This window comes from Labrus mixtus, chromosome 15, assembly GCF_963584025.1.
Source record: "Labrus mixtus chromosome 15, fLabMix1.1, whole genome shotgun sequence".
Lineage (NCBI taxonomy): Eukaryota > Metazoa > Chordata > Actinopteri > Labriformes > Labridae > Labrus > Labrus mixtus.
Genome location: NC_083626.1, coordinates 7,804,038 through 7,823,630, shown reverse-complemented (window position 1 = coordinate 7,823,630; position 19,593 = coordinate 7,804,038). Strand labels below are relative to the sequence as shown.

The following is a 19,593-nucleotide window of genomic DNA, read 5'->3' as shown; positions in this document are numbered from 1 at the left end:
CACAAAGAAAAAGATGCACGCCGACCACATGCACACACAAAACCTGTCATATTTGTGGCTTCTCCCTCCTTTGTCACCTCTTTAGATCACTGGTTCTCAACTCGTCTAGCCTCAGGACCCACCACCAACACCAAATTCCAGATTTTTTTTTTGACCAATCAGATTTATTTACTGAAAAATTGTGCAGTTTGGACCTCAGTTGGTAAAAAACATGCAACATTAGCACGAAACAAAACTAAACAAACATGTTTAAAAGGATTTCACCAACTTCTTTTTACATAAGATATGTTTCCATTCGCGACCAACTGAAAATGGCTCCGCAACCCCCCTCAGGGTCCGACCCACCAGTTGAGAGCCATAGCTTCAGATAACATATTTGATCCGATCCTCCCACCCTAAACAACTCCTCCACGGGCTCGTCGACTGACTCTCTTCCCTTCAACACAACACAAGAACAGGACAGACTATCAAACATGCATGTTAAAAAACATGACAACACACCCGCCCAACAACCCAAGTCCACTCCACTGTGTGGAGCCCAATGTCCTAAAGTTGACAAAAATTATGAAGAACTTTTCAAAATCCAGATAACAAAATGTTTACAAAGGAGGCTAAACTAAACAAGAGTGATACAGCGATAAAGCTACCAACACAATGGAGGCACAAAGTAGAAGCAGACAAACATTTTGAAAGAAATAAACAGCAGCTAAAAAAACATTAAATCTCAAGTTAAAATCAGGAAAGGCTCTCCTATATGGGGATGTTTAAAGACGGGACTTAAGAGATCACCGACCCAGCCAGCCTGATTTCCTCGGGCAGATCCTTGCAGAGCCTTGAGGGCCCTGAGAGAGAAACCCCTCTGTGTCACAGGCTGCAAAGGAAAGGGATCAGACAAAAAGTCCTCAAAGTGCATACCGGCGCGTACTGTACAAAGCAGGGTTGAAGGAATTTGTCGCCTGGGGTTATTTTGGTGGTGCAACCACGTTTTATTTTTAATGCAATATAAGTGCTTCTATTTTCTTTTTGTAAATAACTTAAGTGACTTCGTTTGAGTGCAATAAAAATAAAGATGAATGGAGCAATCTCGATGACTTTAATAATGTGTAACAGCAGCTTTGAATGCAGTCATAGTAACTTTCAGCTTGGTGGGATATTAAAGGTAACCAGATGAGCTGGTTTTCACCGTTTCACAGACACCTCTTTGGTGAAGATTTATGCATGTTTTTTTGTATCTCACTTGGCTGTCTCTTTATTTTATTTTTTTCAGTTTGAAAAAGCCCAAAAAGTTTCCAATTTGGCAAAGTTACATTTTGTTTGTTTTTTTTCCCAACCAGAGCAGCTGCCAATGTTTCCTCTACAAAACAGACTGACTGCATCAGCACTGGAGGAGAACCAACAGTTTGCAGAAAAAAAAAAAAAAAAAACACTTTGAACTTTAATTTGCAACCATTTTACTATCACTTCACACACAGTGGAGTGTAGGGCAGGCTGAGATTTAGAAGAAGAAGAAAAGGGACTTTGCCGTTGTTGTGGTTGCTATCCCAGCTGCTGGATTGTCATTAAGACAATTTTATAAAATGTCTTCTCAAGGAGGAAGACCATGAAGAGCCTTAAAAGTAATCACTCCAGCTGTTTTGTCGTGTGCCCCCGTGTACAGAGGATACAGTCCTCATCGCAGCAGCCATTGGTTCAAATCCAGCCTCGGCCCCTTTGCTGCATATCATCCCATCACTCTCTCCTCCCAACATTTCCTGTCTCTCTTCAGCTGTCCCAGCCAATGAAGGTAAAAAGGCCCCCAAAAATAAAAAGTGATCAGTCAGACCATTTCACCTCTTCTAAAACATGCTGGGAGTGGGAGCCAGTGTGAAAAGGCTAAAACTGGGATGTGATTTCTTTCTTGGACGTTGCATGTATATCGATACTTTTTTTGGTTGAGGCACAAAAAGGCTGATGGGAGTAATCGAGGCATGATGAGAAAAAAAGCATGGAAAGCCTGCTGTGGTGAATCCAAACAAACAGGATCCTCATGTGATTTGGATCTTTTCTGGTGAAAAGTATGACTCATCAATGCCTACTTTCCTCTAATTCCCAAGGGGGTTAGTTACGTGCACAGACATCGAAGTGAGGAGTCTAATTAGATTAAAAATACATCTCTTTAAGACCTGGTTAAAATCTGTTCTGACCCAGGCCTGGCCTCCCCCTCCGTGTTCCCCTCTTCTGCCGCCAATCCACAACAGCAGCTTTGAACTTTAGACCTTGTTTTCTAGGCAGAGGATGAAAACGAACACGCCGTCGGGGCTGTTGGCAGGCTGACAAGGAGACGGAGAGGGAGGAGCGAGATGGAAAAAGAGAGGTTGAGACAGAGAGGAGCTTGTAAAGAAAGGAATGAAGTAATGAAAAAAAAAAATAAGGCGGGAACTGAGGAATGAAAGGAGAGAATAAAAGAGAGAGAGGAAGAGAAGAGGGGCCCCCGCCAAACCTCAGGCAAGTATGTCAAGTTTTTGCACAAAACGTATGGTGACAGGCGGGGAACTGTCCTCAGTGTTTACATCTGTCTCAGCTTTACCTCATTACATTATTAGTAGCTTATACTTTCAATATGCTAATATGAAGTTATTTAAACCAAAACTATAGTCAGACGAAACCAAAGAGAGAAAAACACATCACTCCCACTCTACATGCATGAGCTGCTGATCGCTCATTTCCCAGCTGATCGATACTTTGTCAATGGCTGACCTACAGTATGTAAATAAGGACAAAAGGACAACAGCTGATTTTATGAGCAACACGTTGTGTGGAGTAAAAGCAGCAACAATCCAACGACACGAGGAAACAGGGACGCTGCTCATGATGCAAACCTGGAAACGCACATACTGTACATCTCTCCCTTTGATCCCCTTAAAAAGGCCATTTCTCCACCTGTTACCATGGATACTGTTTTGTTCCCTGGATCTGAAAATGACAAATTTTGATTTAGGACCCCACTAACCGAGCGCCACTCATTCACATCTGACTCTTGAAGCCTCAGTGACGGGTTCCACAAAATCCACAATTACCTTTTTTGGATATAAAGCCCAAAAAAAGAGAAATTTTGAGAATCTATTTTTATCTTAAGAAACACAATAAGAATAAGAATTAAATCCGCAGCATTTTCAGAAAAAGAGTTCTGAACACTAGGTGTGTCTCAGCTGCCGTGTGTGACACACAGTGAACTCTGTGTGATGTAAACAAACCAAATGATCAATAGATTGCAAAGCCGGGGTTATTCACCGTTTGTACAGCTGCATGGAAACAGGAATATTAGTGGTTTAAACATCTTCCTCAGCTGTGTTTAGAAATATGAATATTATCAGACTGAGACACATGACAAGAGCACAAAAAGTTGTTTTTATGTCTGATTTGTTAAGGCCAATGTGAACGACTTTTTCAGATTTTCTGTTTTTAAGAAATATTTCACACACAAAAAAATCCTCCTTTTTTCCTAATCCAACAAGCCCACCCAGTACTGCCCCGGGAAAAAAAAAAAAACCTTCCATTACATAAAATATGGCCTAAGCAAACACACACACACACAGATTTAAACTCTGAGCTATGTCCTGTCAACATGAAGATAAGTTATTAGTTGTTTTAAGTTAAGATCTGTTTAAGCCTATGTTTTCCCGTTTCCTCGCTCCGCCTCGTCAAGGGTCATGGCAGCGTCGTTCAGGCGAGAAGAAGCTTTCTGAGCATTCATCCAGTGAGACTGTGAGGATACTCTGTGTGGTCCCTGTGTGTGTGTGTGTGTGTGTGTGTGTGTGTGTGTGTGTGTGTGTGTGTGTGTGTGTGTACTAAAACTGTGATGTGCAGCTCTGCAATTAGAGCAATTGGATGTGTGTTTATCTTTCCCTGACAGTACGGCACCTACGGTGTCTTTAAAGTAATCATTACTCTGTTACTCCAGTTAGATGGCTCATCAGGTAAGGAAATGGAAAAAAAGCTTGTAAAATAAAATGTTACAGCCAAAATCCAGGTTCCAATCTAAGGAATTAACCAACATGACTGGGGGAAAAAAATGTTGTTTACCACCAAGTGGAAACAAGAGCAGGCATTATTAAACATCCATATAACAGACACTGCAGAAAGCAGCAACTTAACAATGTAAAGGAGCTTCTCTTCCTCATCTACATGCAGTGTGGCTGCAGCTCGGCTGGCAGGCAGAGCCCACACACTGTCAGATCTGCCTTCTGTATTTAGTTTCCTACAGACATGGAGCTCATCTGAAGAGGTTGGTTTTATAGATATCACTTTGTTGTTGTCAGGTGTTTTATTGAGCATTTACAGCGACTTATAGAAACTCACTTTGACATGCGGGAAAGGAGCCACAGGTCAGATTCAAACCCGGGCTGTAGCCTCTGTACATAGGGCATGCAGAAAAAAAACACTAGGCCACCGAAAATGTAAGGTCAACACTTTTTTTTCAGTATCAAAACATTGCCAACATATTTGTGCAATAGACATTAGACATTGTGCAGGAGTTTGTAATTTCTGGTGATAAAAAACGACACTAAATTGGGTGCCTAAGACTGGGTAAGAAAAATGTGGTTCAATAGGATATCGACTATTTAATACAAAACCTTCAGATTGTACAGATTTTTAGGAACATGACATGTTTGATTCTAATGCAGCGGAGATCAGCTAAAGCCTACTGCACTCCTCAGAAAAAGAGGATGTCTCAGTAAATGAATAAAAATCCTTTGAAATGAATATGTTCTTTTTCTTGTACATTCAGATTTAAAATAATCAGTAAAGTGAATGGGAATGGAAAAACATGTCCAACTTGTTGTGTTTCCATGTAATAAATTTAAATTGAATATGTCTGGTAATTGTTATGGATCACTTATTTTACAGAAATGCTGACAAAAATGAAAAGCATGATAAGCACAACACACATAAATGTTTGCCCTTGCAGTCCATCTCTCTGGTTTTTTTATTGACTTGTAAGAGTAAAAAAAAGTTGACTCCAGAGAAACCCTCAAAAATACCAATAAGTGTACCATACGCCATGAACTTAGCGTTAAGATCTACAAACTGTTCGGTTTATGTGGAAACTCCAAAACAAACTATTATCCAGCTTAAAATGTTGCAAACAAAAAGGAGGCTGAAATCAAACCGTATTCTGTTTGTTTGTGAGTTCCTAACCACTTTGTGTCCTTCGCTTTGATTTGCTGCTGAAATGATTCCCCTCCGCTTTGGTTTGGGTAGATCCGCTCTGTTCTTCCAAAGTGCATACTAATTTGATTGCAGAGCGGAGTCATCATAACAGATCATGCCATGAAAGAACACCAACATCATTTGCAGGCATCTCCTGTCATGAGTCAAACGTGACTCATGTAGCACTCTTTTATGAACCATCCGTTAAAAAGTTAAATAACAATCTATTTTCCTACAAAGATTATTCTGTTTCTTTTTCATCCTGCAGGTGACGTCCAAATGTTCCTCTGCATATGAAACTGTATTAATCATATCATTTTCATTTTGCATAACAAAACAGATGCTGATGTAAACAAGCTTATTATCTGCATTCTGGGCAAAAGCCTCAGTACAAATAACTAAACAAAAACATTAAAACATGCATTATCTGTTGTAGAGGAAACAGTCTATCGCTGACCTTTTACTACCATGAGAGAGCGAGCTTCATTTCCCTCCTCGCAGCCAAAGACGGTAGCTCACAGTCGATACTCTTCCACACAAAATCTCACTGGATCCAGAGGTATAAAACCAACGCGGATCCCTCCGCTTAAGATCTGCTTCAATGATTCAGATATTCATTGATACTCCCTATGCTCCCACGGCTTGCCGCTTCCTTTACACGTTGACTGTTTCCTCTCTCTACTCCAGTGACTTCCTCTTACTTCTCCTTCGTCTGTCAGCAGCGTGCATGTACGGAAAACAACACGGCCTGTAGTTTGTCTGATGACGAGCAGTTAGTGGGCCAAGGACCAGCAAGGTGAAACCTGGGAGTTAATGTTCAACCTGATAATTGAGAGTCAGCAGGGAGAGGGCAAACTCCACCAAAATAGCGCAAGCCATGACTGACCTGAGGAAAGACTTAAAGAAGGGGGGGGGGGGGGGGGAATGGGCAACCACTTATCTTGAATATAAAGCTGGAAAAAATGCAAAGATGAAGATACTGATGAATGAAACAAAGAGGAAACATGACCTTAAAGGATGTACTAATTCATAGGGAAGAAAGGGGGCAAGAGAAAAGAAGAAATGGTGGGATGTCAACATGGTTTAACATTTCGAAAATAACACAAGAAGCAGATAAGGGAAGAAATCAAGGAAAATAAAAAACTGAGAGGAAGCAGAAATCAGGAAGTTAAGAAAACAAAAACAGAAGAAAAAGAAGAAGAAGAATACCCTGAAGTGAGAAGAAACCTCCGGGGCAAACACTCCCACACTTCAAGTGTGATAACAGCTTATAAACCTTCAGTCAGATTGTTGGCAGCTCAGTCTGACAACCAATAATACTGTCATTTCAAAGAATAAAAAGAACGTGTTGACAGAACGGTTCAGTTCAGAAACTAAGAAGACAGAGATTTGGTTTTTGATGAAGCAATCCTAACGTCCATATTGAACCTTTGAGATAAATATAGAAACATCAACTGCTCATGATAACACCAACCCTGCTTTCCTATTGAAGCCAGCGATAGAGGACTGTTTTATTAATGAGCTTCTTGATAAAACAGAATATTATTTTGTTTTGATCTACACTGCAGATAAACGTCAAACTAAGTTCAAGGGTGTATTTTAAATTGCTCAGTCCAATCACTATTGGACAAGGTTGTTTTAAAAAAAAAATCCTCTGGCTGAATGAAACTCTAGAAACAAAAACATCCTTTCAAGGATCCCATACAAGTCGACCCAGTGAATCACAGCATTACCTGATTTATTTGGCCACGGGGAGGCAGCTTTACAAATTAGCACCAAGGATTCTGCAACAAAGATGACTCAATACGAGCTACGTCATTGGTACTAAATTTGTTTGCGCTTCATTGCAAGTGGGCCGCGGCCTTTCCTTCCCTCTCCAACAAATGGATTAGTTCTAACAACATTCTTATGTTTTATTTTGTGGTTTCTCATTTATTTCTGTTAATGCATGTGGAGAATGACTTCAGCAGCCCAGACGGTTTAACACAACCAATGAGACATTTCCAGATGTTGCAAATGTTTCTGTAACAGAGAAAGGCCTCTTAGAAAGTTGTCAAAACATCCATCTCTCTCTGTTCTTCAGCCTTTCAAGGGGACATATGATGAAAAATCCACTTCTACAGTGTAGAATTTTTAGAGATTTTAAAGAGACACACACACCAAAACGGAGCGTTCTGAGAGACCTGGTTTATACAGGGTCACAAACCTCCTCTGTTGCTTGATTCATGTTATATTTTGACCAAAGCACAGCACAGATGTTTCATTTAGACCACAGGGGACTGTTTGAAAAGGTGGAGAAGGGGGATAATATGTCTTCTTTAATGTCATCATCAACAAGCTTTAGAACAAACTCCTCTGTTTGGTTTTTATTTGTGCTAAAGCTCTGCTGAGGGTTCAAGTTCGATTTATTTCCCTTGAATCCTCCTGTTTCATGTTTCAGTTCTTTTATTCATTTTTAAAGCGCTCTGATCGGGGCTTGTTGGTTAATGATGTGTAATCAAGTTTAAAAGACTTGAAGCCTTTGAAAACAGGTGCCACGTTTACTATGATGCCTTTGAGGTGAAATAATCCATCATAATCTGCGTTTACATACATTTTTGATATTGAAGTGATGGCTTTCACTCGTCTCCAGGAGGCTTGTGACAGCAGCAGTAGTCTCTTTTATCACCTCATAGTGTTCAGAGTCGCCCATTCACACATACAGACAAGATACTGCATGTGTAATATTCACTGATCTAAAGATTTGGTATCCACATAAATCAGACTCTTCAACTGATCTAGTCCCGCTCTGCTCTCCAGCTGGCTGCTGGTCAAAATATGATCAGCCATCAGATGTAAATAATAGGGTTGATGAAAGGTCTGATGACTGCTTTAAGTTAGCAAAATAAGCCTCGTAAGCTGAGGGCGTTCGCCACATGACATTGGAATGCTATAGGGCAGTGAACTTTGGGTAAAGGGAATTTCCTAAGCCAGAGGAAGTCCACTTCAAAATGAGCTGCTTTAATTAAAGACATACAGCAGATGAAAGGCCGTGTGGTGAACAACATATATAAGAGTTCTACCTTTTGGATGTATACAGATGGTGATGGTGGTTAGATGCTCTCCTGCCTTTTCCTGAACTTAGAGGTTTCAAATGGGGCCGTCAGCATTAATGAGTTAATCACATTTTAAACAGGATGAGAATAAGTCTAGCCTTTGTCTTGTATTTGCCCTTCAATAAAAAATTCTATCATTTGACCAAATAAGCAGTTATTCTTCAGACTGTGTGGTCTTCAGAGTGCAGCCACTATTTGACCCAACCGCTTAGAAGCATAATTAGCAGCTTTTCCCGTAGATTGTTAATATTTGGACAGCTGGCATTAGATCTGCTGACACTGTTTATTATGGTATGGAGTCATGATGATGCAGTCATGTTATGGTCCGTTTGATATTTTTCCTGGATCACGAGTCCAAAAACAGACTCTAGAAATATTGTGAAAAAAAATAACTCATGTTCTAAAAAGTGAAAAGATTAAAACTGAATGACTTCTCCGTGTTAAAAAGCTTGATCTTTTAAGACCTGATGAGTCCGTTTATGGAGGGTCTACCTATATATGCTCCCAAGCCCAACATGACAACTAACATGCCAAGACAAGTGTGTTGCTTTTTTAGGAAATCTAATGTACAACACATCGAAATGGTTTTCAACAGGGAGAGAGTAAGTTTTATTAAAGAAAAGCAGAAATCCCAAACTGATTTCTTATTGATCATTGGACCTGAATATGAAATCATCTGTATTTTTTATATATTGATCCCAAAAATTGGGACGTACGGTTCTAATCTTTCCATTTGCTGACCAAACTTGCAGCCGGGTGCCGCTAATTTCCTCTCATCTTTGCAGTTGGATAAAATGGTGAAAGGGGGAGGTGATCCTCTGCCCTCTGCCAACATCTCCATGTCCAAGCCAAAAAGAAGGCATCAGGCCAAAACTAACACATTAGCTTATTGTAATTTAAGGTGCTTAATGTGTCTAGACTGCACCCAGAAAGAACCTCCTCTCTTCTCAGAAGCAGAGCAACAATCTCTTTGGCACCAAACATCAGACTCGTCATGTAAATACTTTCCTTTCAATAACGTAGGTTGGCATTTGTTAGATATTTGAATTTGTTGTGTGTTTCTGACAGCCCACAGGATATAAAATGCTTCTCGCTGTAAATGTCCTATAAAACACTTCTGTTAGAAAAGGTGTGTCAAAAGAACTGATTGAGTTCCCTGATAATGTCAGAGCCTGGACACATGATGCCTACTTACCTTGAGTATTTCTGGAGAGCTTTCACTTTAGCCTTTAACGTTACATTTTCACAGAGACAAGGTCCAAACGATTGGCTTAGCCACTGCTTGAAGACTTAAAAACTATTTGAGTGTGTATGAGTCCATCCTAATGTAAAAAAAGATTGATGGCTAAACTGCAGACTGCTAAAAAAAAAAAAATCACATTTACTGTACAATACTTGACTTTGGAAAGACTTGCAGGGTCACTATTTACAAAACTTAAACTGGATGTGAGCAGGTGTTATTTCCCATCCTGCTCCTGGAATAAAATAACAAGAATTAAACTAACAACAGAGCAGACAAAGAAGCTGCTTAAGGCTCCATCTGCCCTCGTGTGTGATTGTTTTTGCTATCTTACATGATGGAGATTATAATGTTAGCTTGATTAGCATTACAAGCTAGAAGTCATTTGAAAGGTAATGTATTCCTCCCTTGTCTAAACTGAACCAGTTCTGTTTTCCGGTCTAATTCACAACTTCCTGTTTGGTGCTAAAGACAGTTCCTTACTGTTTATGTAGTGTATGCCATTGAGCATCATTATTTGCAAATTGCAATGACCATGCATGTCGGATTTCACCAGAATATTAAAATGAGAAAGAGGCCGACTTAAGAAAGCTGTGAAAGTTTTAACCCACAAAAACTCAGGTTTTGTTTGCATTATTTTCCAACACGGCGAAATTGTGCTTCACAGTAAAAATGTTGGGGAACTTTCTTGGTGTAATACCAGCGTTTTAGACCCACAGCGAGATGAAGATGTGGCTCATCTCTGGGAGATGAAACCTGGGGGTTAACAAAAGAACACACTGCTGCTGGAGTAAATCCCAATAATGTCTATTGGGGATTATTAAAAAAAAAAAAAAAAAAAAAAAATTGATTCCAGTTTTTATTAGAACTTCCAAGAAGGATTTCTAAATTTTCCATTTCCAAGTTCGACTCTGGGGGGGGATATGTAACCCCTGTTCTTTCCTAAGTTGAAAGCTTAGTGTGGTGTGCTTTGTGGGTGGGGGGCCACCTGTGAAGGGACCACTAACAGCCAGAAGTACAGGATAAGCCTGCCTGGTATGCAAGTCTAGTCCATAGCTGCTTTCATCCTCTCTAAAGGCAGAAAAAGGTGAATTCCTTTGAGCATTATTTCCACGTGTTAACGGGAGCAGGCGGGGTCGAGCAGAAAAATACGAGCAAATGGTGTGAAACTGTGTTATGTGGAAACCATATATTAACAGAATTGACTGCAACAATTTAAATTCATTGAAAATGAAACCTGAGCTAAAGCAAAACGAGCTCCTTATTTTGTCCTTCTCCGATTGCAGTTCTGTCATTCAGGAACAATAAGAGCACACTGTCTGCCGGCACCTTTGTTGACCAGGTAATAATAGCTATGATGGAAACATCGAGCAAAGTATCTGTTAATCTGCACTGCAGCATTGTGCACCAGACTCCTCCCACCTCGTCTAGACTGCCAAGAATGCAGGTGTAAATCAATACACCTCTCTGTCCACCTTCAACACACACACACTCTGAATTTGAAGTATACTCAACGGCGTGTCCTTGGGAAAGCTTTACAACATTCAAACAAACCGTCCAACAAGTAAACAAACAAATAGATAACAGACTGTGGACATCAACCTGCCCGATGTTAAGAGCGCCGCATCATAAAAAGCAGGTGCCTGTGATATGGGATACGGTTCAGGGTCAGGGCAGGGAGGAGGATGCAATAAACTGAAGAGATGGATCTTGAGTCCGTGCTTGAAAACAGACTCTTTCACGTTGCCTGATGTGGCTTGGCACGCCGATAAAAGGAGAAGAGCTGAGGAGCAGAAGGGCCTGGCACTCGGGGAAGCAGAAGGGCCTCTAATTGAGGGAGAAGAGGCTGACTTCTTCACTTAGCCTCTTCATTTAAGCAAATCAGACTGGAGTTGTTGCCAGTGTTAGTCACTTTTTTTGTTCCATTCTTCATAAGCACAATTCAATGTCAAATATGATAAAGATAAACGTGGGAAAGAACTTGTTATATTGTAAAAAATTATGTATATCCATTCACTTTTCAAGGCAGCCTCGAGTGGCCTTTAAAGGCTGAATGTGCGACAGTTTGACATCATGACTGTCTACAATGAGTGTGACACCCGAGTCCCGCTGTCTGTGAAGTTGTCCGAGCCATACAGCGTGTTAACATGGACGGAACGGCCTGCCGGCTCATCCTTTGCGTATAAAAGTTGTTTAATTGAGGGGCGCTGGTGGCGCAGTGGTTAGCGCCCCATGTGGCTCCTTTACCACATGTAATTTTCCTCTCTCTCTCTCTCCCTGATTTCTGACTCTATCCACTGTCCTATCTCTCCATTAAAGGCACAAAAAGCCCAAAAATAAATCTTAAAAAAATAATAATAATTGAGGAACTTGAAGAATAACATACTGTATTCACTGCTCATCTGAATGTCTCATAAACCGTTTTAGATCGTTGTCATTTTGTGTAAATTTACATGCAGTGTGAAGATACGAGCAAAAAAAAGAGCCCTAGCATTAGCATGCTAACACAACAATGCAGCGCGAGTTGTTTTGGTTTCATGCTGGTGCTCAAGGGCGACATCTGCTGGATCAAAAAATTGCATATTCTTCCTTAAAAGGAACTCAGTTGTTCCACTTTTGTGGCACTCCGGTGATGACTTCATTTTGAAGCCCTGGAGGTTGCAGCCTGACGGTAACAAATAATGACGGGTGCAGGAAATAACGAAGCTTAAAGCAGAATGCAGAGCAGTGGCATGAACAATGGATGCTATAAATGGGAGGATGGAGGACAGAAGAATGTGAGATGTAGGACACATAGTATGGGCTTTATGTGGTAGTTAAGATAGAGTACGACTGAAGCTATAGGGTGGATACTATGACATACATATTCATGTATATGGAGGCGTCTTCACTACGCTGCAAAATCACAATTTCATGTCCCTAATCCGATAAAGAATCACATCTTAACACATGGGTTTCTCCTCATTCATATATGCACACACTCATGTATATTTAAGCTGTATGGTGACTAAAGATCAGCCAACCACACGTTTAATCTCTGGTTCCTAAGAAGCTTCCTGAAGAAAGAGACTGACACCTTTGTGCTGAATTAAGTATGAGCTGTTCGTACATCTGACAATCAATGCATTTAACACTCTTCATTCTGCACAAAACATGCAACATGGACGATTTAAACCGACTGATTTAGCCTTTATTTCTTTACTTTGTTGTTGTTTGTGCAACTTTTGGAGTTTTTTAACTATTCACCACGATCCAAGCTGGTGAGTCAGGAAGTAAATGACAGCATGCAGGTATGTATCACAGGGCAAATTCAAGTTCAAGTCATATTAAATGGCAAAACCATTAAGCAGCAGTAATGACAGATGCTTTATTTAAATGAAAAATAAAATAAACTAAACGATTTAAGGTCAACATATCCTGATACACAGAGAACAACCTGACCTGATGAAAATAAATCACGGATGCTACCTTTAACAGACACATGAAGATTAAAACAGATGATACTGTGAAAAGACAAACGAGACGTCAGCTTGTTTACGTCGGTCAAAACGTTATCAAGCTCCTCCGCTAACAGGTTAGAGGCAGAATTATTACCAGACTTCTATAAAGAGCCGTTCCCCACAGAGGCTTAAAGTGTGAAAGGGTCAGACTTAATCACAGACGAGTCATGGCGGGAAAAAGAGACGCGTACATGGCAGCAGCCAGACCAGAGATTACCCTCCGCTCCGTCGCTAATAAAAAAAAAGAAGAGAAACTCTCACAGGCAGCTTAACAGGGTGCAAACGGCCTCTTGAAAGAGCTGCTTCAGAACCAAACATAGACATAAGCTTCCATTCAAAGTGCTATTATCCAGGTTCAGATCCAATCCATCTGTCTTTTCATACAGTGTGACGCTTCATACAGCTAACATAATACAGCTAGAATCTTTATGGTTCAGTGTCACAGTGTTCAAGAGGTTTCAAGGCTGACCCATTGTTACCTGTCAATCAAGCTCCTGTATAGAAAATAAATAAACATGTATTCACAGAAATCCTTGAGTGATTCTTTTAGATATTACGTCAGAACTAGAACTCTACTCTTAACTTCATACAGTTATCAAAAATGACCGCAACTCCTTACTACCAAACAGCCATCAGCTTCAGTGTTTCTAACTTACAACTCAATACCTTCTAAAATAAAAGGTCCTTCCACACAAGATGATTCACCTGATTTGACTGGTTACACCTCCAAACTGGTGCAGAATGATTTATGTCTCCGTCCCTGTCAGCTCTGTAGCACCTGTTGGGACAGGGCGTCTTGCACCGTATTGGTTCACATCTCTCACACCTTCTCAATTTAATACAGTTCATACTGCAGATGCCTTTAGAAAGTGTGCACTTTGCATACATTATGTACATACTTCATCCTAACTGTCCCCCTTTATCTCTTATCCTCTTGCTCATACATCCCTTACAGTCGCAGGTGGATTTCTCTCTCTCTCTAGCTCAGTCACTGTGACAAGTTGTCGGATGACTTGCATGGGGGACATAATCTTATTAGGTATTTTGAATATTTGGCTTTTGATGACCTGAAAGGTGCAAAGGACAACCTGTGTGACAAAGTGCTGGGTTTAGTTCCGGTGTGTGTGGCAGCCACTCTTTTACAACCTAACCTACACACACACACACGTTGCCAGTGCCAACTTTCAGCAACCGCTCTGTACAGACCAATAATCACATATTTCACCACAGGCTTCGGCATGAATGAGTCTAATAGGAACTATTATTTCAACACTTCTCTTTAACTTGCTGCTGTTAACTATCAGCTCGTCTTACCTGCTGCATTATGTTCCACCTGCACGTCAACTTAACGGCCCCCGCTGCTGTGCAAAAAAAGCAGCATGCCAAAATGAGCGAATGGCACCTGACCTTACAATGCTCAGAGTAGAGCAGTAACTGACTGATTAAGATTACGCTGCTTAATGTTAAGCTTTGACTATTAGTTACTTTCTCTAAGTTTAGATCCACATCAGCCTAAATGAGTCTTATGATTTACCTTTGTTTGTTTTGGAGACAGATATTTCTGCCACTTCCACACTGAAGGAATTCTTACATGGAAATGATCTGGTCACCTACAATCATGTTAATATTACGAGCTCCAGTTGGAATCCCTCCTGTCATCCTCTGTCTGCAAATGAGCATCAGAGAAACATTTGTCTTTACCAACAACAAACTGGTTTAATCACAATGTTTACTGATGTTTTTCTAGAAGAGGTGGAGACCTCTGCTGATAATTCATCTCCCTTTTATCCATTTAGGCCTAAGGCCGCCTCAAAAATTAACCTCTAAAACCCACATATTGTTTGAAAATACCTCCCAAAACCTGAGGGATTTCAGAAAAAACTTTGCATTTCTCCAACATTTACTAAAATCTGTGTTCTCATCTCATCATCTACAGCAGATAAAGACACACAATTAAAATCATTTGAGAGGATAAACCATTGGCTTTAACAAAAACAACAATATGCGCCAATGTTGCATCACATCTGAAGTGTAGAAGCATGCCAGCATCTCATCCAGTCGTAAAGCTATATGCATATATAAATCTGGTCTAAATGGGTTAAAGAGCGTTTCAAATCAACAACACTGCATGGTCCTTTGTTTTAAAATGTTCCATCCTGCCATGCTGTTGCTCCTGCACGGCTCTGCTAATAATATAAAGTAAATCAACGAGCAGAGATTGTGCAGAGATTCAGACTTAAAGACTTCTCACCTGATAATTTAAACTTTTAGGATGACGCCTCGACTCCCAGCATCACTCCACTAGATTCAACATGAACAGAATTGAAATAAGCCGTGATAAAAACACCTGAGTGCTCCTGTAGAGCTTCGTCTGTGAAAAGCAAATTTATGTCAATTTGAGACTTTGCCTTTCCAATTTCAAGCAGACCTAACTTGTTCCAACACAACGACATATTTTAGCATTTGGATATAAAAAAACAGATTTTGAAATGTTGCTCCAAGTCATTTCACAATACATGTTTTAGTCTTTAAAAAAAGAAGAAGAGGGTTACATAGGGACACGTCCATGCAAATGTTTCAAGTTTAACCACAGTCTGCCCTGATTATAAAATTATGCCAAATGTGAAAACAAAAAAGAAGACTCCTTTTTTCCACCCACTACCTGGCATCCATCTATGAGTGAAAATAACAGGGCTTAGTGGAAAACAACAGTGTCTGACAGAGAAAATGACTCATCTCTGCTCCGTCCCTCCATCTCGCACTCTCTCTTCTAGTTACCGGCTCCAGCACATCCTGTACATAAAAACATAGCTGAACTCTGATGAGAACAGAGACACCGGCTCTGGGCACATTATGCTTTAGCCCTCCGTTCCAAGAACTGACGAGGCGGATCAGCAAAAAAGTTTAGAAAATAAACACAATGTGAAAATAGAATGCAAAACACGCCTGAGCACATTGTTTGAAAAATACTAGAATGAGGAGCACATGAAGGACACCAATGTTCAACCTTATTTCCACGAGAGATGAGTCCTTCTCTTGAATTATTTTGGATTACATTTAAACCCAGCATGCAACCAAAGAACAACAGCAATCAACCTGAAAGAGAGAGGAAGAATAGGAAACAACCTTAAACCTAAGAACATGCTGTTATCACTGAAGATCTGCACGGAAGAGGCAGTGAGTCACCTCCATTTCTTATGAAGCTTGAGCTCCAATTCTTACGCTGATCTTAAGTTGATTTCACAGCTGAGGTTGTGTTAGATGCAGATGTGCTTGCTGAATGGAAGCCAGTGTTGGTAACAGTTTTTGTTAGGAAGTCCAAATACCTGTGATGTGGTTGATAAACAAGGCACACAAAAAATGGGGAAAATACCATTGATGATGGAGGACGAGCAAGTGATATTTATAGTGTGTGCTAACCGGCGGCAGCAAGTTCATCACAAAGAGGGATTCCAGGTTTTAGTGGAGCAAAAATTAACATGGCTGAGGAGGGAAGAGGGCACAGGGTTCTGCACTGTGGTCTGTAGAAAGTCATCAGACGGTTCACAATCGATGTGTGAGAACTTCTCTGAATGATCACTAAAGTAGCCATAGCCACATTGATGCTTTGACAGACCATCAGCTCGTACAAAACATGCAGCACATTCTTTAATGTTCTTCTAGGTTGGTTTCTCTGTTGGATCGTCACTTGTTGCTAAATGCATAATCATAGCTTCTATTAACATATAGTGTGATTATTTTTGAAAGGTAAATGCTATACACTAGGTTAGCATTAAAAATTGTTTTAATATTGTGTCATACATACATTGGCTTTTATGACACCATGAATGATAATGTTCCAGGATCAGAGTGCATTGTAGGTCTACTCATTGCCACGAGACAAAAAGAGAAAGAGAAAGCAAAAGCAAGACGAACCCAAATCAAACAGAATCCTGGAAAAAGAAGACAGAAGATATTCTGAGACAAAATTAGCTTATAATCTTAAACACAGGTTCTGAAAGTATACTAGGACCCTTCTGTCAAAAAAAAAAAAACAGACGAGAAAGTCTCACATAGAGGTGGGAAAATAAATCGATTTATGTAAAAATGGAGATTCTTATCTTCTGAGATTCAAATATTTTCATAACATTTTTTTTGGCTAATCAGTCACTCCCTGCTAAGCGCTAAGGCTAGCTCTTTCACTCAGTATAATACCAAATGGAGCCGCAAGAAATTCAGTCAGTCTCACAGATGACTGGAGTAGATCCTGAAGTATTTACTAATTCAAAAATAGACTTTGAATCATGAATCCAGAATCATTTTGTTTCGTATCAAAAATAGATTCTCAATCAAATCATGACCCCAAGAATCAAAATGAGACGCTCAAAGAGTCCCAGCCCTAGTCTTACATTTCCACTGGTGGCAAAAATTGCTTTCAAAATCTGCAGAAAATATGAAGTGAACGTGCACATTCTCCCATATAATGAACAAACTGTTATTGTTTTTTGACAGAATCTCTTTGCAGCCATAATTTGTTCTCTTTAAAATGTCCCACCTAATAACTTCTGATGACACGTCACACTGAAAGACACTTGCATGTGTTTGAGTTAAGTGTCCGCATGTGAAGAACACTTACTAGGTCCTCATTTTTCTTGACACACCACTTAGATTAGAGGAGTTCCTGCAGATTGCAAACAGCGGGATGTCTCTGAGTAAGTGTGTACGTGTGTTTACAAGTGCATGTATGTGTGTGTGGCCCCTGCAGTGAAAGCTGCTCAGCGACACAACTCCGCCTCGGCTGCTCTGATAACTCCTACTTTATCCCTGTCAGCACCCGAGCCTGTTGCACAACTAACATGCACATTTGCTTTCGTTTGAGGGGGTAAAAAAAAAAAGGGACTGAAAAGTGTTCATTTTCAGAAGATAAAAAAAGGAAAGACACAGGACTTGCTGATATGCTTCATGGATTTATAGACGCAGTTGTTTTGACCAAAGAGAAAATCAAAGAGAACACAGACAGAGGAGACAGATAAGAAAAGAGAAAAAAACAAAAAGTTGTTTATCTTGTTTATTTATTTAAATTGTATAATTCCTTTTATTTCATTGAATCTGAAATTGCTCTCATTTTTAAAACGTTTTTTATAAGGTGTTCTTGTTTTTTCTACCCTAATTTATGAGATTTGTATCTTACTTTGAAAAGCCTTTTTGATATTTTCATGAATTAGGAAAAGTGCCATATGCATATAAAGCTATTTTTTTTTAAAACTATTATTATCTTAAGTAGGGACATAGAGGCTTCACAGTTCAAACTCTGCCAGTGTAGACTTCTGCAGCCACAGCCATGTCTCTTGTAATTCAGTGTAACCTTTAAAAAGGTCCGGGGCAAAGATGCAATTCTACCAAAACATGTCCTCAAATGGCAGTGACGGATACATTTCTTAAAATTCACCAGGACGATCACATGACACATTTCAACACAAAGTCTATATTTCCTTTGTGGCCTCCTAGTTTGTAATATTCATGAATTTTGATGATTGTAGATAGAAATGTTGTTATGAGTTTAAGTGATTTCCTTTGTGTATAAAGTCTGAAATTTTACAGGTGACTGGAACTTCTTCTGATCAACATTGACATTTCTTTGACTGAAACGGCAGCTCCTTAAATCCCTTGAAAATACAACGCTCCCCCCAGCTTTCGTCATCGTCGTGTTCCTCTCTGCTTTTGAGATTTGATTTATTCACATTTCAGCAACACAGCTACAAGCGGAGAGAGAAAGAGAGAGAAAGAGAGAAATGAAAGTAGGAAGAAATAAATTCTGGCTTTACCGACAATGACACACCCTCGTAGTCACACAAGAGCCTCAGGAAACTAAAGTCTTGTTTTTCAGGGCACTAGCACATATCCAGAGCATTCTCTCTGTCTCTGTCAGAGTAGGATTTGTGAATCGAGTCTCTGGTAAAGCCGTAAAGTACACATGTGACAGACGTGACTGCTACTTTTTTAAACAGGCGGTCTCGACGACCACATGACAAAGAAGGAATCTGATCCTGAGTGACAATTTTCAACTCTGCGGTGACCGGCCCAACTGTAAACAAGTGGGACGATGAAGAGATCAAACTGAGCAGAGTGTGTGTGTGCAGACGTTTAGTCGAGCTTTGTTTCTGTAAATGTCCCCGAATTAATGGATTCATGTGCAATTACGGCCGAGCCTTCCCGAGTACGAAAAACCACAAGCAACCAGCACCATGTGTAGAGCGAGGGAGGGGGAATCTTTATCTCCACTTGGTCTTGTTGTGGCTCTTGTTTGTTGCTTTGTTTTTCCTCTTTGGGTTATCTAGCATACATCTCTCAGTAAACAAAACACTAGTTTTGGCGTCTGCATGCACACCCACACCCACCCACACACACACGTTGTCTTAGGGAATCAAACTAAACCCAGCTCCATTCATCTGCTGTGCAGCTGAATTCACGTGGTACACATTGTGATGTGTTCATCACTTAAGAATGTGTCCATTTTTAGCCAAAGTTACCAGTTTAAGACAGAGTATAGAGGTGAGAACAGAGGGCTTTGTTTTGACAACACAATCCA

The 19,593-nt window shown here is 40.1% G+C and overlaps 1 protein-coding gene across 3 annotated transcripts in view; it reads right to left on the bottom strand.

The window, feature by feature from the left end:
* The window catches only part of LOC132990305 (vitamin D3 receptor A), an 88,592-nt gene that overhangs the window by 46,298 nt on the left and 22,701 nt on the right, over positions 1 to 19,593 (bottom strand). The window contains exon 1 of one of the 3 annotated variants that reach the window (XM_061058480.1): positions 5,648 to 6,777. The exons of the other annotated variants lie outside the window; for them this stretch is intronic. Coding sequence (XP_060914463.1) covers positions 5,648 to 5,660 — 13 coding nt within the window. The 5' untranslated portion in view covers positions 5,661 to 6,777. Of the gene's footprint in view, positions 1 to 5,647; positions 6,778 to 19,593 lie in introns of those variants that run through there. 3 annotated transcript variants of the gene reach the window in all.